The sequence below is a fragment of the Rhinolophus sinicus genome, chromosome 4 (genome assembly GCF_057876585.1).
Source record: "Rhinolophus sinicus isolate RSI-liver-muscle chromosome 4, RSI-T2T, whole genome shotgun sequence".
NCBI classification, from domain to species: domain Eukaryota; kingdom Metazoa; phylum Chordata; class Mammalia; order Chiroptera; family Rhinolophidae; genus Rhinolophus; species Rhinolophus sinicus.
The window spans coordinates 8,063,196-8,087,701 of NC_142504.1; the positions used below are offsets into that span (position 1 = coordinate 8,063,196).

Below are 24,506 nucleotides of genomic sequence, written 5' to 3' on the forward strand. Positions count from 1 at the left end.
TTCCTGGTATTTCATAAAGTTTATCATAAGCTTCCTTCAGAGCCCCAACAGGGAGAATACAAATTGCATGATCTCCTGCTTATCTAGATTGTGGTACTTTGGTCCAGTCCCTTTATCTTGTCTGAGAATGGCATCTGCCTTTACTGTATCCTGTTTTAGAAAACAAAGCACTTAGATTATATGTCTTTCTTCTTTCACTGATCTGGTTCCTTTTTTTTTTTTCCTCCAGAAAAACAGCATTAAGTTCTCATCTTCAAAACAGAAAATCAGTCCCTTAAAAATTAACAAATCACCCCCAGGTGGGGAATGCAAACACACTCTGAAATTCTGAAGCAAAGAGCTGCATCACACACAGCCAAGGAAACATGAATTGGTTAACCTGGAACAGTTTTTTCTTCTTAGGTTTAAGACCCAGCCATGCTGACTGCTTGCGACTGTATTGCTCACTTTCTGTACCACACATGAAAGGCCTTGAGAAAATTGGACCCTTTGAAGAATAATCCAATTTCTTTAGAGGAAAATCACTACTTAACCAGAATATTCTTTAGCAACAAAATAAGGAACCCAGCCTCACTGTATCCAGCTGTTGAGAGCAAAACGAAATAACTCCTGAATATGACGAATTACAATTTCTACAATTTGTGGGTGCTGCTGAACCATTTGTTACAGGGGTGTGTGTGTGTGTGTGTGTGTGTGTGTGTGTGTGTGTGTGTGTGTTTCAGTTTTAGTTTTAGTTTTGTTTTGTTTTGCAAGACTGAAAGGGGAAGGGCCTCCTAACCAGCAGATCTCAGGCTCCTGAAGTTCACGGCCGCCGCTGGCTTCTGCTGGCAAGCACATCACTGCCGGTTGCCGCCACCACTGCAGCTTGGGGTTTTCCTCTTCCTGCAGCTTTTAGCTCAGAACAACTGCCCAGCAGGGACACCCTGTAGCTCTTCCCAGAACCTCTCTCGGGGTTCTGCAGCAGTGACGAATGCGTCTATGTTTGCGTGTGTCTTTATTTCCGTCGTACTTACTGAAAAGTTTGTCTGCGACCTTCGTGTGTGAGTGTCAGAGGACGGAATAGAAGGGGAGGGACACTGATTGACTTGCCGGCCCCCACTTCAGCCTCGTTTACTCAGCAGCTTCTGTAGCCCGGCTGGTCTCTCCTGGCACAGAGCTCCAGGATGAAGTCCCTCTGGAAAGTCCTTTGGGTGGCTTCTCTCTTCGTTCTTCTGCCCTTTCACACCTCAGCCTCGCCAGCCCACGATGACCGACCTGGCACCAGACACGCCAATGGCCACATCTGTGTAGGTATGTAAATATTTTGCACATTTTTTATGTAACAATATGACCATATACTTTGCTTGCACAGAAAATCAACTGTTTAATGACATCAATAGCTGTAAGGTTCCAAGTGCCAATAACATCACTGACAGAAAAATTTTGAGACTTAGAGTCAGCATTCACATTACAAGCACGTGTGTGTGCGTAGACGTACTCCATACAGTTGCTAGTTTAAATTAGTCACAAAAGACTTCCACCTCATTGGTGATTGGAATTTGTTTTCCCGTTGGGAGGCAACTCTAAAAGTCTGAAATTCTCACCCCTTTTCAGAAGGACAGTAGGCAGCGTCACACCGTGGAAAGAAGATGGACTTTGAACGCAGACAGACACACCTGAGTCTGAATCGCTGTCCCCCCACCCCCACCCCACTGCCTCATCCCTCACTGTCTGTGAAACCTTGTGCAAGTGACTTAACCCTCCCATGACTCTAGGTTCTTACTAATGAAATGGGACTAGTAATACCCACCTCACAGGGGTGCTATGAGAATCAAAGCCATGCATATAAATTTATGGTAGTTGCACACTCTAAGGATTCAACAATCTCAGTTTCCTTCTTTCTCTCAGGGAGTTCAGAGCTGGCAACAATAGGATAGTCACCTGGGAACATTGAACACTGAACGACTCCTTCACTTATCTTTTGAAGTATTTTATTTCCATGTTGTTTATTTTTTTTTCATTATTTTTTTTTTTGTGTGGGTATTTTTGATGAGGAGTAAAAGTAGGGTAAGACCTTTGATATCCATATTGTACCTAGAGCTTCCAGAACAGTGGTAGGCATTTCAATGGTTCAGTCCATGGAGCTAAGGAGATCCTCAGAACTCCTTGACGAGCAGTTATTCAGTGAGCTACTTAGAAAAAGAACCCAAAGTGCAAGTATGGACTCCATAGCTACAAATGGAAACTCTAGATGTGTCTAGACACTTATGAATTCTGACACTTATGAATTATTTCTGGAGACAGTGCAGAAAAATATCTAAATCTGTCCTATTTCCTGAAAATAACATGCCCTCGGGTCATTATATATGTAATGCCAGTCTCCTTCTACACTGAAACCTTCAGACCCAGATTCCCTGCAAACCTATTCCCCACAGGCCTGGAAGCAGAGGTCTGTGGCCCCCTTGGAACCATGCCTGGGCGGTCATTCTCACCCACTATTTGCTGTTGTCAAATAATTATTTACCCCCATTACATTTTCTCAAAACAAAACCCTAAAACCTGTCCAATGGAAATACACTTGATGAAGCCTTAAGTGAAGTAAGTTCTACTTCTAGGATGGTTACAAGTTAAATGTTTAGATTTCGGCAGGTTGCCTGAGACGTTGGGCATCCATCGCTATAAAGCAGACATGAGACACACATTCCCTTCCCTGCCCCATTCCCAACAAGGCAGAGAGAATTCAAAGGAGGCGTTGAGGGGATTCTCTGGTTGTGTATTACTGCATAACAAATTTTATAATAACCATTTTGTTATAGCACAATCTGTGGGTCAAGAATTTTTCAGAGCCTGGCTAGTGATGCCTCTGTTCCACGTAGGATTGACTGAGGTCACTAGACAGTATTCAGATGGCAAACTGATGGGTCTGGAATGATCCAAGACAGCCTCACTCACGTGTCTGGCACATTGTTGAAGGGAGATGATGATAGAAGGTTCGCTCAGCTGGAAATGTCTGTCAGAGCTTTTACACTTGGCCTCTTCAGTGGGGCAGTCTCAGGATGGCAGGACATGGCAGCTCAGGCATTCCAGAGAGAGAGTTCCAAAAGACAGGAACTAGAAACTGCCAGTCTCTCAAGGATTGGGTCTGGAAACTGGCACAGCATCACTTCCTCCGTCTTCTATTGGTCAAAGCAGGCACAGGTCCCTCCATTCAGACTCAAGGGGAGCTGACATTGATGCCTTCTTTTGATGGCGAGTGCAGGGCATCTGTGGCCATCTCGATTGGCCACACAAGTTCACTTTGGTTGCCCATACAAATACTCCAGGGCCCAAGAGCTCAGAGAGTCTGCTGCTGATTAGGTTTGATGATGATTTGGCACCCACTTCCGTGCCAGCTCACAGCTTCTGGCTAACTCTGCCTGTATGACTTATCCCCTGTTGTCATAACAAGAAAGTTGGGTGCAAAAGGAGTTCTCAGTGTCATCAACACTTACTGAGCCTGGCTATGTGCTGAGACAGCTGCTGCGGGCGGTCCGACTTGGGGTCTTATTGTTGGAAGGTGGTTCCTTGGGGAAACAGACTCAGAAATGTGTGTATAGGGGAGTTTACTGAGGACTGCTCTTGAGGAAAACAGGGAATGAAGGCAACAGGAAATTAAGGCAACAGGAAATGAAGGCAACAGGAGTGGGCAGGAGAAGGCAGGCTGTGCTACAGCCATGAAAAAAAGCTTCAGCCAATCCCATGGAAAGCTCTACAGCTGAAGTGGCTCCTTAGAGTTGTCCTGAGGTGGGTCCAGGCCTTGGAACCCCCACATTGAACAGTCACTGGGTATAAAGTGAACTCTAGGGGGAGCACCCCCTTTGGTGGAGGCAATGCCTGGAGAGGGACCCAGATGTGAGCCTCAGCAGCAACACATCCTGTGTGCATGTGCCCCATATTGTTTGTCTATTTATTAATGATGACCGCTTGTTTACACCTCTTAGCTATCATGAATTATTCTGCTGTGTTTTACATATTTATGAAGTCCAGTTTATCCATTTTTTTCTTTTGTCTCTTATTATTTTTGTATCATATGTAAATCCTGCATTTTTAAAAATTGTTGCCACTATTGTCTTGCTATTGTCTTATGCCCATTCTCTTATCTTGTTTCTTAGACATTGAGTCACTCACCACCATTTTGGTCAGCAGGGTATAACTCCTAGGATTGCAAGGAACAGGAATAAACTTGAAATAGACTAAGGATAAAAAATAAAAAAGAAAAAAAAGACAAGAAAAAAAAGTAAACTTTTTTATGAGAATCCCAGAAATTAATTTTAGGACCAAAAGGCAGAAAAACACAATCAAGTCCTAAGAAATGAGCCAAGAGCCAAAAAATAATGGCTGCCAGGGACTTAGAGAATTGTCTCTTCTGACTTCCATCTCTGTCCCTACAGACCAGCTGGTTTTACTGCTCTCGGCCCTTTGGCCAACAACTATAGGCTCCCACCATCCAGAGTTTACATGTAATAGTTCACCCCACACAGAGATGGACTCTCCTTCCAATTGCCAATCCAACTTCCCAGGAGAGAGAATCAGGGCTCAGTCTTTAGGCCACTAACTAAGAAGTAGCTGGGAGTGAGGAGACCTCAGAATAGAGATGTGGCTACCAGGGTCATGGGGTGAGGGGACAGCTCTCCAAGAAGGAGGTGAGGAGTGTTATGACTGGAGAGACACCCCAAAAGGGGCCACCGCAGAAGTTACTGAGTGATGGAGTCAACATCCCCGTCACACACAGCCCAGCTCCTGTCCCAAGGGGAGCCTTGCAGTGGGAACAGAGTGTGGGCCTCTAGGACATGGTCTTGAACATCCTTCAATATCAGAACTAAGCTCTGCAAAGCCCCAGGGGCCTCTTTTGCAATTTACTGTAATTTGTTGGCACTGAACTATATACATCCCATGTGATCACTAAGTAAACACAGATTCTATTGTGCTTGAACAGCAGTGGCTCTTTCTGCCACCTTTTAAATGTTACAGAATCAATAATGAGCCATGTTTATTTTTGCAAAACATCATTTTCTTTACATGGATGATTTAGGGAAAAAGTAATTCTTATGTTTCTAAGTCATTGACATTTAAATTAATTCACTGAGCTATGGGTTGTTTTTTTTAAAGCACTATTTAGTGCTCAGGAAGCCTTTCAAAAGATTTGGGAAAAAAACACAACACTTTTCCCCCCCTCATTCCTGTTTGGTTAAATATATAAGATGCCTTCAGAGTCACTGGAAGTAGACTTTTTATTGAAATATGAATTCAAGGAGAGGAATTGTCAACATAAATTTCTCACTGTGAAAGAAGTGTTTCATCAAATATTTTTTACGTGGATGAGAGTAAGTATGAATCACTACAGTATTTAGATTTCTTTGGATACATATAGAAGATTAATGTATTATTTCTATTGTAATATTTACGATCTGCCTAAAATTATACCATTTGCAACTATTTAAATTGATATCCATTAATAATATTTTAACTTCCATTAAAATGTGGCAGGGGTACATAGTTTTTCCAATTTCTTTTAGGGAATGCAGAGGAAAACGTGTGAAAACCCTTGGTCTACGTTCTAGACCATGGCATGGAGCCTGTGCTCTGACGTCTGACCTGCAAGGCTCTTCACCATCTGCCTCTTCCTACCTCTCTCACTCGTACTTTCCTATGGTTCCTGGGCTCTAGCCTCAGCCAACTCTTCTTTCTCACCTGCAAGTCTTTAAAAAAATGCTACTGATCTCTTCCTAAAGGCCTTTCCTGCCTTTTCCTGTTAAATGGGGTCCTCCTATTCCTCAACACTCAGCTCCTCCAGGAAACTCACTGGTTACCCAAGACAGAATTCGTTTCTTCCTCCTCTGTGCTCTCAAAGCACCGACAGGCCCCTCTACCACTTCCAGGTTGCAATGACTGGACTGTTTTTCCAGCCACCAGTCTTCCCTGCTGGTCTGTGACTTCCCTTATTCACCTGTGTATCCTCAAGCTTCTAAGCCCATGTAGGTGCTAATAAGAATGTGTTAAATGAATAACAGGATGGAACGGCTACTGGTTTCTTCCCTTCCATTTCTTTGTTTTTCATTTTTTATTATTTCTAAACCAGCCAAGCCGATGGCCCTGCATCTCTCAACACAGTTTGCTAATTTACTCTCACTCCCCTTACTTGGCCTCCATTCACCCTGGAATGCCCTCCGCCCGGTTCTTACTGGTAATTGCCCAACGCAGTGCCTCTCTCATTGCCCATGTTATTGGGAGAGTTGGCTGTTTGGAACTCACTGAGCATTTTCTCATAAAAATGATGTTCCAGGTGGTTGTTCGGTGAAGCCACAGAGCCTAATCTTTCCAAATGGAGTGAAAATATCTGCAGTAACAAGAAAAAACTCAACCATTGAAAAGTAAAAACATTGTTGATGTTACAACATGTTTTTTCAAGGATGAGTTTCTGAGTTCCTATTTTTAAAAGAGTTTATGGAGAATATGTGGTTGCCCTAAGGTGGCTTCAGCAGATGGGAGAAAAAGTAGCACTCGTGAAATGCCTGCTCCGTGCCAAAAGAAAGGGTAAAGGTACCACATTGCTACCTGGGCTGTGTGCTACCATCTCTGGCTTAGCGACCAATAACTTAGGGGAACAGTGTTGGCAGGAGGATAATTTTAGGTGATGATTTTCATACCTTTGTGTGGGGACAGAGCCCCAGAAAGCAGTTTCCAGGCTCTCGGCCTCACATAGAAAGGTGTTGGCTCAGGTAGTAAATGGCCATCAACTGTGATTGCATGGCCATCAGCTGTGGCTAGTTGGCTGTCAGCTGTAACGGTGTTAGTGAGCCATTGGCCACTAATATAACTGCTGTGGCTACGCTAGCAGAGAAGAAGGAAGAGAGAGGAAGAATGGGAGCTAGCAAGAAGATGGCGGCTGGGCTGGCAAGCGCGGATGGCGGTTTGCGAACAGTGTGGATCCAGCCTCCAGTGAGAGTATAGTGCTGCCAGAGAGAATATAGTGGTATGACTCCCCTACCTATGGCTCCGTGGGTGTTCCTTTTCGGCCTCACCATATCCTGCGTTCTTATGTGGGGAGCGGGAGCAGAGACCCCACAGGCCGCCCCGCACGACAAATGGCGCAGCGAGCAGGGTCTCCCGCGTGACAAATGGCGCAGCGAGCAGGGTCTCCCGCATGACACTTTGTTTCTTATTTCCTTTTCAGCAACATAAGCAAGGCTTGGGATAATGGTTATTGATTAGAATTACAAAATATAAAACCATATCCTCTGCTCCCACCCAACCAGGGAAATCTGAGGGGAACGAATTTAGGTGCCTGTGGAGAGGCAGTGGGGAGAGTGGTTTGAGGGGACATACTTGACAAACTCACGCTGTTCCAGTTGAGAGGCAGGATCCAGATCCAGGCGTGATATGGCTCCAGAACCTGTGCTACGCCTCCCCAGGGACCAAAGCAGAATCAAAGGAGTCAGCTTTGATTCTCACTTGCCTTCACACGTCTTCTCATCGACTCATTTATAAATCCTACCGGGTCACCCTCCACAGCAGATCCCAAATCTGTCCATTTTCCTCCATCCCCACCGCCACTTATTTCTCTATCCAATCCACCACCATCCCTCTCCAGGACCAAAATCGTCTCTTAATTCATCTCTCTGCTCCCACCTTTGCCCCTAAGATTTTTCCTCCCATGACACGATATTTTAAAGACACAGATCAGATCAAAGCAGCCCCCTCCACAAAGCCACCCATGATTTCCCATTGCTCTCAGGACAAATCCTACCTCTTTTGTCCTCGACAAAGCCCATAGACCTGGCCTCTGTGTATCCCTGAGCCTCATCTCCCACCGTGGGGTTCTGGCTCCAGGTTCATTGCCATCAAGTGGGTACCAGATCTCTGTCCCTGCCAAGCCTTCCCCAGCTCCTCCTCACTCTGCTTCCTCCTTTCCAGTTTATCAGGCACTTTTTTGTGTGTTCCTCTGAGAAGCCGTCTCTATCAGCTTAGTGAAGAAGGTTTATACCACCCTCATCCCATTACCCTGTTACTCATTTCATCCTGTTCCTTTTCCACATAGCACCTAAAATTATTTATAATTGTACATTTGTTTACTCGTTGATGAACACCTTTGCCTACTCTCTAAGAGGGCAGGAACCATACCAGTTTGTTCTTGGCATGTGCTCACAGCCCAGCACAGTACTGGCATCTAGAGGGGACTCGCTCAATACATGCTGTGTTCAGCCCCAGATCCCATGCTTACAAGCTGCATGCTTGGCCAGGCACCCAGCCTCTTACAGCCTCCATTTGCTGGTCTGTAAAATGAGAGCAATAATTTTTACACCGTTGTGAAGTTTGAATGAGATGATAATGTCTGCAAAACACTTTGAAAACTGTTGGGCACACTCCAGCTATGTGATGAATTGCTTAGGCTCCTGCTTAGGGTCAAAAAGGAAATGTAGTCACACGGACCCTGGCTCTTGCAACTGCCAGGTGCTTTCAAGGCTTTTCAATGAAGTGTGGACTTCAGACAAATGGCAGATCTAATGGACTGTTCTCTGCAGTTGGCTGCATTTCCAGCCAGCACAGATAGGATTATAATTAGCGTTTTAAGAGTTCTGTTTCATTTCCAAAGGATTCCGTGCCGTCTATCTGAGGTGTGTGTCCAGAAGCAGATCCTTGTGGCAAGAGTTTTTATTCGGGCCCATTTGCTTCTTTTGCTACAATACCAGGAGTGTCTGTTTCTATTATACTCATTAATTTCAGGTGCCAGGTGAGAAGAGATTTTCCATATGTGAGATTTCCGATGGTGACCACTGAGCAAAAAGCATAGCTCTTACCCACGGTCATCACTTCCTAAATGACAGTAGTTTGGACAAACTCACTGTAGCAGAGCCAAACCCTTTATTAGCAGCCAGAGAATAGTCTGTAATGGGGGAAATTAAATAAATAAATCCTATCGGGTCATCCTCCACAATAGACCCCAAATCTGCTCATGGTCTTCTATCCATGCGTCTCTCTAAGGGAAAACATTCTTTAGCTTGTTAAGACAGTGAAGCTTCTTATTAAAAACTACAGCTAAGTCCATTTCTCCATTCTTGCTGCTGAAGGACTCAGTACTGTCAACCCTAAATGAACAATCCACTTGGAAGTGGAGTCGAGCCCACTGGAAATGGGCGGAGATGTACAAGGGAGCAGAACACAAATCAAAGCTGAGCCCAACCTGAGCGCTTCCATAGTTCACACTCCATCACCTGCTTTTGTGCAGGGTCCTTTTGATCCTAATTCTTCACTAGGCAGAGTGATGAGAATGACGACAGCACCAAGATTCACCCAATCTTCAGAGACAGCTGACTCTTTTTTCTTTTTTGCTCCTTTTTATTTTTCGAATGATCTCCAGTTTTAGCCAGCGTTGCTAAGGCGCCAGCAAAGTCAGAAGGGCCCTTGATGGGAGCCCTCTGAGTAAAAGAAAAGCCTACATCCGTGAGTACAAAGTTCAGGTTGGTCCTGAGCAGTACAACACTCTTTGCAGTCATCCTTCCAAGCCGTGGATGACAACAAATACATAACTCGCGCTGGAGTTGTATTTTCAGGGAAAGGAAATCGTGTGCAAGGTTTGTGCTCACTGGCGCCCCCGAGAATCGAGGCTCCTCGAGGACAATTCCAAGAAGAGTTCCCTGATGCTTTATGTTCACGTATACTCCTGTTACACTGAACCAGCTGTGGTTTTGCAATTCCTGCACCTCACCAAGTCCGTTACACCACGGATTATAAGAAGTTGTTATTTTAGGTACCAATGAGAAAGAAAATTTGCTCCTAATTAAATTGTGGAAAACGTGGTGACAGATAACCATATTCTTTCAGGTCACCAGTCTTGTTTGTCTCCTGGGAACACCTTTGCTCCCATTTGCTCTGCCAAAGTTACATCTCACCTAACATTTGACTGGTGTTTGGTATTTACCATCCACTTTGTGTAAATTTGTGAACTATATTGTGAGCTCCCTATGAAGAGGGACCATATTCTGTTCATCTGGCATCCTTCAAAGCCTAGCACAGTTTCTTGCCTAGGACAAATTCTCAGGAGCTCTAGGTTGAAAGCATGCGTTCTTTGTTAAAGCCAGTCTTGGAAGACTCCTCTGATGTCTGGACAACATATCCGTCTGTGCCTTTTGCCTCAATGAGAGGAAAAAGACACCCACAGGCAGGATTCTCCTAGCAATGCATCAAGCCTTCCATTGGTTTTTTTCCCCGTGCATGTCTCCATAAAGAGGTGGCCCCATTCTCCCTAGGAATAGTGTTTCCCAGGACTGTTATCTATCTCTCACTCATCCATTCAGTGAATGTGTGCTGAGCTCCTGTACCCAGTGTGACGCTAAGCCCTGGAGTGGATGAATAAGTCATTGACTGTGCCCTCCAGGAGGGTGATGTCTGGGGGAAGAGAAGGTCAGAGTAGCATTTAATACCAGTGCTATGTAATGAGCATGAAGCTCTGGGGCACTGGAGAGGGGGAGGCCATGAATTCTGATTGGGGGAAAGGTGAGGTATCACTGGAGTTTGTGGAAGACCGCGAATGACCAGGCAAAGGAAGGGAGTGGCAGAAACAGCACACAGTGGACAGGTAGTTCGCAGGGCGAGTTGAAAATGAAAGCCAGAGAACTTGGATCTCAGCAAAAGGACAGTATTCCTTTAGCTGAACTTTCAGCAAAAGGACCTTTTGAAAGTAATGATCTTCTTCGAAATGTTTTTTCCTGTGTGAAAAATGAACTTTTGCCCAGTCATCCTCTTGAATTATCAGAAAAAAATTTCCAGCTCAACCAAGATAAAATGAATTTTTCCACACTGAGAAACATGCCGGGTGTGTTTGCTCCACTAAAGCTGCAAACGGAATTCAAGGCAGTGCAGCAAGTGCAGCATCTTCCATTTCTTCCAACTTCAAACCTTTCACTGGATATTTTGAGAGGTAATGATGAGACCGTTGGATTTGGGGATATTCTTAATGACTCGTCACAACGTGAACTAATGGGAGAACCACACTTGATGGTGGAATGTAAACTCGGTTTACTGTCATGGAGTGTGCTGTCCATGAAAACAGAAGGGCTACATTTTGTTTATAGCCCTCTTTTTACTGCAATTTTATGTACACAACATTAGAAGTACTGACACATGAGAAATGTTGCCTAAATAATATCTGATCCTTTGAAATCATTTGGTCTTGGTTTATAGCCATGAGACAGTTGAAAACACTAGAGATGATTTTAAAACTCCGGATTTATATTAAAACAATAGCCTATGTCTTTAAGAAATCATTGTGAGTGAATATTATAAAACTATCCTCAGATTCCAGTTCAAAATTTTCTGGATAGTTCATAAATTTAATTTTGAATATAAAAATTATCAGTATTTGAGTCTCCAGTCTTCACAGTAAAAAAAAAAAAAAACACACAGTGAAAATCAGAGCCTTTGTGGTTGGGTGGGGGGCAGGGTGGGCTCAGATGAGTTCACCACAGAGTATGGGACTCTTCTGAGTGGAGTAATGTTTGCTTATTGCTGGTCTCTCCAATATTTGTTGTCTCAAAGATTGGTCACTTAGGGGAAGCTGAGGCATCACAACAATCCACAATTACCCTTGTGTGCTGCTTCGTCATTTTATGTGAACAAGAAAATGCCATCAAGTCTATATTCACACCAAGACGCTCCCTGACCTTATTCATGTGAAAAATATTTATCTTGCCTCACAACATGTCCAGAACTATTCAGGGTGCACGCTGAATGCTCCTATTCTACCTCAGTCACTTAAATCACCCAGTGCATTTGTCATTTGCTTCTTTCCTTTGAAGGTGCATGTTGAAAAATGTTCTGATAATTGAAAACTGCATTCAGCCAGGTCTGAAGGAATGTTTTTTCCACCATCTTTAAGAAGGTGTGTAAAATCAGAAAAGCCACAGGCTAGGTTTCAGGCACAAGTCACAGTGGACTCTGCTCACTTGGTGTCTGCGCCAGGTCTGAACGTTTATGTTCAAATCCCCCCCCCCCCCCCCCCGGGGCTTCAAGTCCACTCCGGGGGGTCTAATGCTTGCAACTCATGGATAAGACGCCATATAAAGTGCTCGCTGTGCAAGAGCTCAACCCAGCCCCCACCGCGTTCCTCTTTGACCCTGAGCATCATGGGGGACTATTTGCTACAGAATCTGTGATTTGGCTCAAGAGAGGGCACTAGTTGTCTCACACCAGAATGAGAAGGGGAGCCACGTCCTGTAATGAGACTGAAACAAAGAGTAAGCACTGTTGTCGGTGACAGGGCTGAGCCAGGACACGACAGCAGGTGCACCCAGTAGCCCTCTCCTGGGGAGCCCGCCAGCAACTGAAAACCAAAATGTCACTCAGATGGCTCTCCAGGCGGCGCGCCTCAAGTCGGCAAACACCTCTTGTCCCCCTACTCCAAACCGTGTGCCAGGCTCTCTAATTTAGAGGTAGTAAGACCCCATTCCTGCCCTCAAGGGATTTATGCTGTAACTCTAAACTCTTAAAAATGAAGTTCCAGAAGGGTAGGTGACATATTCAAAGTCATACCATTATAAGGGACTGGAACCCAAGTTTGTTTTCTTGTGTTTTTATTTCAAAGCCTCCCCCTTTTCAACTATACCGCATTGCATCCTGTCACACCGCAATATAATTATTTATAATTTTTTTCAATTGCATTTTAACATTTATTTAACTCCACTTAACAGCTGATTAGCAAAGACATAAATCAGGCTGCAAAAGTATATTATAAATGTTGAAAATATTCACATGTATTAAATATATTTTATGTATTTAAAATAAAAGTGAAATTGGTTTATCACTGGCTGATTGAGTAATGTTTATCTTTTTTACGTCGTTCTATATTTTTTTAGATTTTCTAAAATGAGATTGAATTGCATCTGTTTTTAAAAACTTATTTTAAAGTAAAACTAAAATAAAGTAAAAATATATGAAAATGCTTTTTAGTCCATAAAATACTAATAAGTATCAGCCACTAAATTTATTGCAAGGCAATAAAACCCTCAATGCATGGATTAGGTTAAAAGCACATCTAATTGACCATGATACTTGAATTTGATAAATGCTGCAAGTAGTTGCTGTAAGAACAGTAAGGCTGTGGTTGTCAATATCGTACTATCTGGAATTTGATAAGTCCAGCTTTGCCCAGCTTACTATGAGGGTACAGAACAATGCAGGCCAAACCCTGGTCAGAAGTCGCTGTGTCTAGGAAGGAGGATGTCTCTCATTCTTTGTTGGCAAGCCCTCACTTTACAGAAGGTGTAATTCCTTTCTGCCTAGCAATGCCCAGCTGTACTATTCACATCTGTTATCCGCCACCTTCCCTCAAGGCGTCCTGGTGGAAATTGGGTTTTAATGACAACTTGCATGTGAATTTGGGTCCCCAGCTCCTTGAGCAGATGGGTAATAGTGAGCTTACTGCTGAGCTAGGCACCCTGGAACTTCATTTTGGATGTAAACCTTCTTTTCCCTCCTTGGAAACCAGCTTCTGCTAATAAGCACCATTCCTCTTATCTCATTGAGGCCTAATAATCTCCTCTCACAGACTTACTGGTCTTTGACCAACCAACCCCCTGTATATAAAAGAAAGAGTCCCCTGCCTTTGGGAAAAAAGGAGGGTTGGACTTCCCTAGCAGTTCAGGACATCAAGGCCGGTGATAGAACCTTCTAGGAGTGTCAGCCTAGCAATTCTGGGCCTTTACACTTACATATCAAGGTAGCAGAAGGATGTATTTCTAACTTAATCGAATGTTCCTTCTAGACACTCATTATATTGGCACGTGCTTCCAAGCAGGGTGCTTTTTAGCTGGGAGGTAAAATAGTATTTTACAACAGTGTTATGATTTCCAAGGTACATTCGGTTTCACTGTTATCTCATTTCATCATCACAGCAGCCCTATGGGGCACATATTATTTACCTGCTTTGCAGTGAGGAAACCAAAGCTTAGAAAGGCTGGGTGGTAAGTCCAAGATTGAAAGGCAGGGCTCAATCCCAGGTCTCACTCCAGATCCTGGGCAATTTCCACTGCTTTTCTAAAGTTTAAAATAAGATCCATGATCACAGGCTGAGAACGTGTCAGATGGGAGTGGTCCTATCCCTCATGAAGACGTCCCCTGCAGAAGGGAAGGGAAGGGGGAAGGAAAGAAACCAGCGTCTATGGAGCTTCTATTCTGTGCAGGCTATTTTCCTCGCACTATCTCTTTTAAATGACATCTCTTTCTCCCAGGTGATTGAAAAGAAACAGAAATAAAGCAAGACTCATTTACTTCCCCAAAGTCACATAGCTTACAAGTGGCAAAACTGGGCTGACAACCAGTCTTTCGTGGTCTTCTTACCACACTTCACATTTCACTACAACTCACAGTGGATTTATGCACATGGGAGATTTTAAAAGGCAAATGGCAAACAAAAGTTCTCTGATCTGGGAAAGAGTATGGTGTTCTTAAGGACACATGCATACCCCTTTTCGCCCCGCCGAGTCCCCAGCAGTTTTCTGTGTGACCCTGCTGACATGCTCGTCTGCCCTCTTGCAGGGTGTGTGGTGGTGGTGTCTGTGATTGAACAGCTTGCACAAGTTCACAACGCTACGGCCGAGGCTGCGATGGAGAGACTGTGCAGCTACCTGCCTGGTAAGTACAGAAAGGGTCCTGTGGCGGTGGGCCCCCTTTCTTTTCTCACTCATGGGTCACCATTCCTCGGTCACCATGAATGAGTTTAGACCCCATACATGCTTTTGGAGGAGAATCCAATTGTGCTCTTTCTGTAAATTGATATTCTTATGGGGCTGGTAGAAATTAAAACAAACACACAAGAAAACCACTCATTTTCCATTATGGCAGAAAAATGGTGGTCAGTCGTGGTCATTGTGGTCAAAATAATGAACAATTTTCAATGTTGCATATTAATTTGACCACATTCACATACCCAGAAACACGCACAGTTCTACCAACACAGAGCTTTAGGCTGAGAAGACAACTGATCTCAAAGCCACCAATGGGAAAATAATCTGAGAACATTCCATTGAGTTCAACTTTTTCTCAGTAAAATCCCTTATCCACCCTGCAGAAGAGGGAGCTGATTGATGGTTCAAACAAGTCATATACAGAGGGTGCCAAAAATATGTATACACATTTCAAGAAAGGAAAGAACGGTATTAAAATTGTAATCCTCAATATATACCGATAACAAAAGATGAATACAAGTCATGTGTATACATTTTTTTGGCGCTCCCGGTATTTGTTTTTAATCTCAGCAGAAAGAAAATACTCTTTTTTCACTTATAGATACTATTAGGTGAACAGTCGCAATGAATAAACTTCTTTGAGAGTCAAATTTTCATTCACTTAATGTTAAGGAGCTAATTCATCAAGGATGTCCACGTTATTTTTTCTAAGTAAAGTTGTTAGACTAATGGTGATTGTATCTTTGATTTATAGAGCACACAGAGCCAATAGCAGCAAAGCATTTTCAGAGAATTTTTTGCATGCTGTCACAATATGCGTTGACAAGCTAAATTTTTAAAATTCAAAAATTGAGACTGGGAGAGGATAATACACGAACACATGTGTTTACAATATTCCAGATTGACCATTGCTAAGATTTTGACATATTTACATCAAATCTTTCTTTTGTGGAACTAGGATGTGGCAGATAGACTTGAAACACCCCTTGGTCTCCCCCACCCCATGTCTATTCTCCTACTTTCCTAGAGGGAACCAGTCACATGAACTAATGGGTAGTCTTCCTTTCAAACCTTATACTTTCACATTCACTTGTGTGAACCCATAACCAATGGATAGTATTGTCCTGTGGGTGATTTTTTTTTAACCTTTTCTTGGTAAAACAAGTGTAGAAAATCACACAAAATAAATATATAGTTTTAATGCCGTTGTAAACATAGCTTAGGTCAAGATCGTCACTCTAGGAGCTCCATTCACGTGCATCACCTCATCACGAATCCCTTCTTCCCCCTAAAAGAACAATGTCCTGAATTTTACTGTAGTAATTTCCTTGTATTGCTTTATAATATTATCACCCAAGTGGGTATTCCCAGACACCATAGTGTTGCCCAGTTTTAAAATTTTTGATGTGTCTTTTAAGTCTATTTGAATCTGCAAGTTTCCTTTCCATCTCTTCCTTTTCCTTGCAATTTAACTGTGGAATTTGCCATGTAGGGTTTCCCATAATCTGGATTTTGCTGATTGCATCCCTGTATGATTCAATACGTTTCTCTGTGCTCTGTATTTCCTGAAAATTGGCAGCTGGATCCAGAGTCTTGATCAGACTCCAGTTTGATTTCTTTGGCAAGACTATGCGTGCTGGTGTTTTCATTCATCAGACGGCCATCTTAAGTGTTTTTTTTCTTATTTCTCTCGTGATGTTAGCAGCCATTGATGTTCAATGACCAGACCCATGAGTTCATAGAAGGGTTGCAAAATGGTGCTACTTTAATCTGACATTTATATTTCATTTAGTAATTGAAATATGTTAGAGACAATTTTCCTCCTCATCATCATATTTTAAAGATATTTTTTCCCACAGTTCCTAACATCACTGTTCATATTAGGAAAAGCAGAACAAATGTTTGATTCTTTTGCATTATTTGCCAGTTTTTAAATAATTCATTGCCTTTCTAGGATCATCACAGAGTAGACAATTCATTTTCTTTAAGCACCATTATGAGCTGATGAATTTATACATATTTGATGAATTTCAGTCTATTTCAATTATTATCCTTTTGAGGCTCAAATTGTCCCAAATTTGACCAGAGGGAACCTCTTCCAGTTGGCTCCTGAGCCCTTTGATATGAGCTTAGGTAACTTCTGACAGCGTCCTCCCTAACTGACATGACAAGGTGTGCCAGCCATGACTTATACATTTCCAGCCCCAGACCTGCAATCAGCCATTTCCCTTAGAAGCCCTGGTTTCTTTTAATGGGAAGTAGTATTTTCAAACCACAATCTGGGTGCGTAGAAATGCTCATTGCTACTGAGTAGGTCATTCTTTCTAGGCCTCTTCAGTAGACAGTGATAGAAATTACATATACATACATTTCCATATATTTTAAGATAACATATCTAATGAGTTCACACTGACGCCAAATTTAAATTGAAGACTACAGGATTCTTTTTTCTTACTCTCTTCCCTACATACTTGTATCTGCTCCTTTCCACACTCTAAATCCTCATTCTCAAGGACAAAGGGATGGATAGAATTAAAATAGCCCATCATTACTCATTTCTCTATCCCTCATTATACCCAGAACTGTCTGAGAATATCAATTCTAATACTACGACCGTTAATGTATTTCATAATCACTGAGAGCAGTTAAAATTGTTTTTTGCCTATACTTCTCCCATTTCTCTTTCATCGTCGTACTATATTATCTGAGCACACAGCCATTACACACAATGCCCATTCGCTTTTCACTCTCATTTTGTCTTAGTTCCATCAGCCACTCTGATTGATGTTCACCATCAGCCCTTGTGAGGATGTCTGTCTAGCTGAGTTGTCTAGAGCTCATTCCTCAGGAAGGGCTCATGGGAAATTCTCCCTGAATTTCTTGCATGTTGATTAACAGGCTGTCTGTGTCCTTTATACTTGCAAGTCAATGTTTTTCTGGATATAAAATTCATTGCCACACAATGTCTTTCCCTAAGTGTCTTAAATACGTTGTGAAAAAGCCTGATGATAATCAAATTTTCTTTTTCTTATAAGTCACTTGCTATTTTTGCCTAGAAGTTCAAAGGAATTTTTTTCTTTCTTCTATAAAATTTAGTTATCTAACTAGACTATGTCTTGGTGTCAGTTATATATGCATTGACGTTCTGGGGCACGCAGTGTGCTCTGTCCATAGCTGCTGTCAAATAAATACATTTCTTGTAAGTTTCTCGTATTTATTCACTGTCCTGAAGCTGGCTTTTTTCTTCGGGGATTTCTATTATTCATATTTTGAATTTCTTTGACTAGCTTTAGTATTTTGCTTACCTCTTGAATACTTTTTATCTCTTCATTTATTTTTTATCTTAAACTGTTTCCTCCCTTTCACCTTCTATTTACCTTAAGACATGTGCTATTGTATTCACTTCTTGTTTTCATTCTAGTTTAGACTTCACGTCTTTTATAGTCTTGTGTTCTTCCTGACTTCTTTATTGCATGTTTGGGTTTTTCCAATTCTGAGTTCTGTTGTTCTTTTGTGTCTTCTATCATTTTATTAATGCTTCTTGGCTCATTTTGAAATACAATGTTATGTTTTCATCCTTTTTTTTGGCAAGACTTTCTGGCATGCTTTTGCTATCTGTAGGGATATGATTCTGTTCCTTCTTTTTTTTTCTGATAATAACTTCATATGGGAGTTGACCTAGATACATTTTTGTTGCTCATTTTTATATGAAATTAGCTTTCCAAAACTCTTAGAAAAAGAAGTGGTTCGGGGTAGCTTTTCTAAATGTACAGAGCTCCTGCTTCCGTTGTTTTAGTGTAGTGTCAAAAAAAAGTAGCAGCTTGCTTTCTTAGATTTTCTGACTTGGTTCCCCTGCCCACCTTCATCTGGTTTTTTCTCTTTACATTGCTTCTTACCAGCTCAGTTTTGGCTCCAAACCCAGCAGCCTCTCCTCACTGTAGACTCTGCCCTGGAAAGGAGCTCTGGTGGGTCAGTTTCTAGAACACGTAGGTGCCGGGCCACTTGAGTTCCTTAGCCTTCTAACCTGGAGCCCTTGGCACTGTCCTGCTACTGAAGCTGGCAAAACCTTTCCCGGGTCCAGGTGCTGTTCTTCGATTGGCCCACCTTGCATTCTGGTCAATATTTGTGGGTTATTTGGGGATTCTCCTATTCCCGGGTCTACCTGACCCTCCCACCCCCAATTCCTTCCCTCCTCTTTCTTCCACAGATACTGATAACCCGCAAGGCGTGGCTGTGCATGGTTTTATCTTTTGGGGTTCTTGGAGACACCTAGTTTTGTTGTAACTATTATCTATGGTTTTGTGGATGAGGGTTAACTAGAAGCTCTCTCTCTCTCGCTATATATATATATATACACACATACATACCAGGGTTGCCCCCCAAATTTACACATTTTAAAAGATGTTATCTATGTGTTACTTTTTGAAGTTGAATTGAATTACTGAATTATGGTAGCAATCTGTAGTATGATGTTCGCTCAAAAGATGGTGTTAATCAAATGAATGCTAACATCATTCATTGTGTTATAATTTTAATACAGCTTTTTCCTTTCTTAAAATGTGTATCATTTTTTGAATATATATATATGATTCAAAGAAATTCCAAAACTCTGCTGCCTCTACCATAATCTTTCCAGAATCCTCCCTTGTGGGAGCTTTAATTTTACATCAATGTCAACTATATGTATTGCTCTGCAACTTCTGTTTTTCACTCAACATGGCGTTTTTGAGATCTATGCACATTAAGACATATAGACCTAGGTCAAGTCTTTTAATTACTCCGTAGATCTTCACCATATAAATAGCCTGTATTTTACTTATCCCTCCCCCTATTATTGGACATTCACAACCTATTATAAACCTTATTTTTATATTTTCACATCTCTGAATTAAAGAAAAAAAGGAGAAATATTATTACTATTTTACAAAAGGAAAAGCGAGGAACAGTTATAATGATCAAGACTTGTTTGATTGGCTGTCACTTCTGTGTGATACAACACACTGACATACATCACCATTTGTACTTTGAGTTTGATTTTCTCTTTTTAAGCAGAACTGTTTTGTCCAAAGATGAAAGGCTGAGTAAAAACCCTCTCTTCTAGATTATCCCCTCCTAATGCAATAGCAAAACGTAAAACAACCCGAACCAAGTTCGATTATTGGTATTCAAGGTATTCATCGTGGCTCCTTCTCACCCATAACAGAAAATTTCAGAGTCTGCTGAGGTAAAACGAGGGGCTGAAAGTCAACTTCTGGTAAAACAGAAGTTGGCACTTCACCAAAGGAAGCAAAATAAGTATTCCAGTTTTCAGTGGTAGGTTACCTTTCAAATTGTGCAGAATTTCAAAGGGTTCAGAAGGCTGTTTGGGGTTATCTGTATTGTATTCATTACTGTTTTGCGTTTGTGTGGAAATAAGAGCCTCAGTTTAGGTGAAAGCTTCTTTCACTTGACAGACATGAGCACAAGGTAGGCATGACTGTTTCCATTTTATGGATGTGAGAAACAGTGCACAGAATGGTCCGTGAATTGTGTGGGGAGACGAAGACAGTCAGTCTCTTATCCAAGGACTTTCTAGAAAGTAGAATAAACCTGGACCATAGTGCTTTCCTGCACCCTGTATTGCCTTCTGTCTGGTGAGCTAGGAGAATGGGGGACAGAGGAAGGGAAAGTAAGCACATCAACACACAAATAAGTACAGAAAACATCATCTTAGCAGAGAAACCACATATGCAACATTCTTGAGACTCTTCACTCAGTAAATCATATTGGCTTTTCCTGGGCCTGGGAAGACAATTTTTTTTCCAATTGTGAAAGCATTTTCAACCTTCAGTTTCACCCACTGCTTTTGCCTCAGGCTGTCAGTAAACACCTTGGAAGAATCTCAGAATTGTTAATGGAAAAATGATTACTGGAATCATTCTCATTAGGGGTCAGCAGACTCATAGGCGCTGAGAATCTTGCTGGAACTTCTCTTTCTCGGGCCACCTATGCAGAAATCTTATCTCTGTGGAATACGGTAGTTAAACCCTCATGCAGACTTAAAATGAGGAAGGCAACTTTCCTCCCATTCTATAGGTTCTGAAAATCCACTTGCTGCCTAGAATATAAAACCTCAAAAGTAGCTTTGTGGTTAATTCAACTGACTGTGCTTCAAATTTCTCATTGCTAGTTAGTGTATAACAATACCTTACACACCTGAGGTAGATGTGGCATCAAATAAAATGTCCCAAGTACCTTGAAATGCATACTACAAGTAACATGGACTTTTGGAGTAAAATATTTTAAGCTCTTATTGAACCACAGATATGGTTATCAGTGATCTCGGACAAGCCTTAAGCTCCCTAAACCTCCTTTGGTGCATCATGCTCCAAAGTTCCAAGACGGGGAGGAGAAGGGCACTGAGTCCTACTCCACTTTTCAGATGAGGAAATGGAAACCCAGCGACCTAAGGGCAGAAGCCAGTGAGCTGATGCTGAAATTCAGGTCTCTGAGTCCTATCACCTCAGAGCTTCTTGACCTTCTCCACTGCAGTGGGGTGCCCAGGGAAAAGAGGATATACCATTTTTAAACTGTTACATTGCGGTATAATTCACATAGCATGAAATTCACCCATTTAAAGCCTAGAATTCAAGGGCTTTTAGGGTATTTAGAGTTGTCCATCCATCACCACAGTAAGTTTAGAATATTTCACTCTTCCAAAAAGGAACCCAGCTCTCCTTATCTGTCACCCCCCAAACATTCATCCTCCCCGCCCTAAGCGACCACTAATCCACGGTCTCTATGAATTTGCCTATTCTGGGCATTTCGTGTAAATGGAATTACACCATACGTAGTCTTTGGTACTGTTTCTTTCACTTAGCATAACGCTTTTAATGTCCATCCTAGTTGTAGCATGTATCAGAACATCACTGCTCTTTTTACTGAATAATATCCCATTGTACGGATAGAGTCCATTTTGTTCATCCGTTCATTAGTTAATGGATATTTGAGTTGACTTGTTTCCACTTCTTGGCTATTTTGCATAATGCTGCTGTGACCATTCATGTACAAGCTTTTATGTGGATATGTTTTTTATTCTCTTGAGTATAGACCTAGCAGTGGAATTGCTGGATCATATAGTACCTCTGTGTTTAACCATTTGAGGAACTGTCAGACTGTTTACCAAAATGGCTGCACCATTTTGTACTCCCATCAGCAGCGTAGGAGGGTTCTAATTTCTCCACCTCCTCATCAATATCTGTTATGATCTGTCACTTTCACTACAGCATATCATAGAGAGTGGGAAGTGATATCTCATTGTGGTTCTGATTTGCATTTTCTTAATAGCTAATGATATTGAGTATCCTTCTGTGTGCTTATTGGCCATTTGTGTGTCTTCTTTGGAGACTATCTATTTAGATGCTTTCTTTAAATGTTTGGTACATTTCCCCAGTGAAGACATCTGGTCCTGAGCTTTTCTTTATGGGAAGTTTCTAATTTCTAATTCAATCTTTCGTTATATGTCTATTCGTATTGTCAATTTATTGAGTCAATTTTGGCAGTTTGTCTTTCTAGGAATTCGTCCATTTCATCTAAATTATCTAATTTGCTGCCATGCAGATATGCAGAGTATTCCCTCAGACTTTTTTGTTTTCTGAATTTCTGTAATGTCAAAAGTAATGTGGGGGATATAGTTTTAAGTTCCTACTTCAAAAGTACAATATGTTTGAGGTCTCATACCTTATTGTAAGGCTAAGTCCTATGAATATATCTATTTAAATATAAAAGTAATATTTACATTCCTTACCACTGAGTAAAAATGAAGAACCAGACAGAGTTCCCAATATTTATCATGTTGTTTCACTGTCATAACCTCCAAGCAAGGGCAACCCAGTTTGAGCAAAACATGACAAGATAAATTCCCCCAGCGGAGGCTTTCCCCTCCCTACCCAGTACAGCCCCCCGTCCCTAACTTTGCTAAGGTCCCACGTGGAATTACCAGGATTCCACAGTAGACCCACCAACTGGAGAAACAGGACTGAGAGTTAACAGATTTCACTGTGCAAACAGATCAATCCACAAAGCATTCCTGTACTCTCACAATGAGAGAGGGGGTGGAGGAAGGAGACTGCATTGTTGTTGGGTGTGTGTGTGTGTGTGCTGTATGTGTGTGTGTGTGTGTGTTTGTGGTGTGTGTGGTATGTGTGTGTTTGTGGTGAGTGTGTGTGGTGTGTGTGTGTGTGTGTGTGTGTGTGTTCTCTGCTGTAGATGACAGTGAATGCAGCAACACCTGTGACAGTCTCCTTTTATTCTGGAATATCAATAGCAAAAACTAAATAGCTAAAGTGAAGTCTTTTTTTTTTTTGACCTCCAAATAACACCAGAGAAGAATATTTTTAACAAAGCTGTATTTCAGGTTATTTACTTTAAAGTGATTCCTGTTTCTTTCAACTTCAACAAATAATATTACCAACATTCAGATGTTCGCTGCTTTGAAAAATAAAATAGAATCCCAGAATTTAACTGTATTTTTAAAATAAACTCGTGATCTTTAGCATGCACAGTAAACAAAGTGAAATTTGCCCAAAACTGAGATAGAAATTATAGTTTAATGGTTACATTAACTGTAACGTTTTTCCCAAACCCTTAAAATTAATGACTTGAAGTAATGATAAATTAATCACTCAGCTTTGGTTTCTGGTAAAGATGATCATTATTAACTCATGTGTTAAATTCATCATCATAAAAACTATTCTATTTCCCCTCTTTATTTTTCTTAGAAAAACTGTTCTTAAAGGGCACCTGCTACTTAGTGGTTCGCACATTTGGACCAGATGTCATGAAACTGTGAGTACCCTGGCACTGCACTCTGATTCGTTTGGGGGACACGGGAAGAAACTGAAGAACTGGGAGGCTGCTGGCTGTTTGCAGCCAATGTACTTACTAAACAAGGGCTTGAGCTGAATTCCAGTTCTTGTTACTGTGTTTCCCTGAAAATAAGCCCTAGTGGAGCAAAAATTAATATAAGACCCGGTCTTATTTTCGGAGAAACACGGTAATAGCAGAAGGTTCAAACGTGACTCGGCTCCTGTATCACTGTGGGCAAAGTCTCCCCTTGAACCACAGAGGTGGTGAAACTGGCTCAATTTCTTTCCAAGAGCCTTTCAGAAGGAATTCACTGTCGCGTCCCACAAGACGAGGGTTGTGGGGAGCGAGGAGGGCAACGCAGGGTTAAGAAATTCAGGTAAAACTAAATCATGAGGTTGTCACTTTGAGGGCCTATATCCCCCCAGAACTGCATCTGATTGATTAAAACAAGCTATAAGAGGATCACACCATAAGAGGAGAAATTTCTATCAGCCAACAACTAATATGGATACTGGAAAATAGTGACAGAACCACGAAGGGGTATCATTTATTACATCTGTCTTCTTCAAAGTGGTCCATTCCATACTACTGAGAATGAACCATGTCATGACTTTGAATGGTCTCAAAGAAAAAACAATACCCCCACTCATGGAGTGGCCCGCTTTTGGTGGCTGGCTGGACCCATTCTTTCTTAATGCCCTTTGTCCCCTTGTACTTATGTGAGGTGGGGACTGCCTCATACATTTCCCGTCTGCAGCACCTAGTGCAGTGTCTGTCTGTCCTCTCTCTGGTCCTTTTGCTTAACCTACTCTAGCGCTCACCACTCTCCTGCCAGCTACAGCGGAGCACTGGGTTTCCAGATGAACCCAGGCCATTTCCCTTTTACTCCCAGCATGCTTGGTAGCCAATCTCTGACACCCCCTCTTGGATATCGGGGTGCACTGGCCTCTTTGGCTTCTG

The 24,506-nt window shown here is 41.9% G+C and overlaps 1 protein-coding gene and 1 pseudogene across 2 annotated transcripts in view; both read left to right on the forward strand.

Moving 5' to 3' along the window:
- The first annotated feature begins 851 nt into the window (after window positions 1–851).
- Window positions 852–24,506, forward strand: part of AOAH (acyloxyacyl hydrolase) — a 133,723-nt gene continuing 110,068 nt past the window's right edge. The window contains exons 1-3 of one of the 2 annotated variants that reach the window (XM_019726325.3): window positions 852–1,290; window positions 14,551–14,646; window positions 23,459–23,525. In XM_019726325.3, coding sequence (XP_019581884.3) covers window positions 1,164–1,290; window positions 14,551–14,646; window positions 23,459–23,525 — 290 coding nt within the window. In that variant the 5' untranslated portion in view covers window positions 852–1,163. The remainder of the gene's footprint in view (window positions 1,291–14,550; window positions 14,647–23,458; window positions 23,526–24,506) is intronic. The other variant, XM_074341003.2, reaches the window with a different exon arrangement.
- LOC141573100 (proteasome maturation protein pseudogene) lies at window positions 7,193–11,400 on the forward strand (annotated as a pseudogene).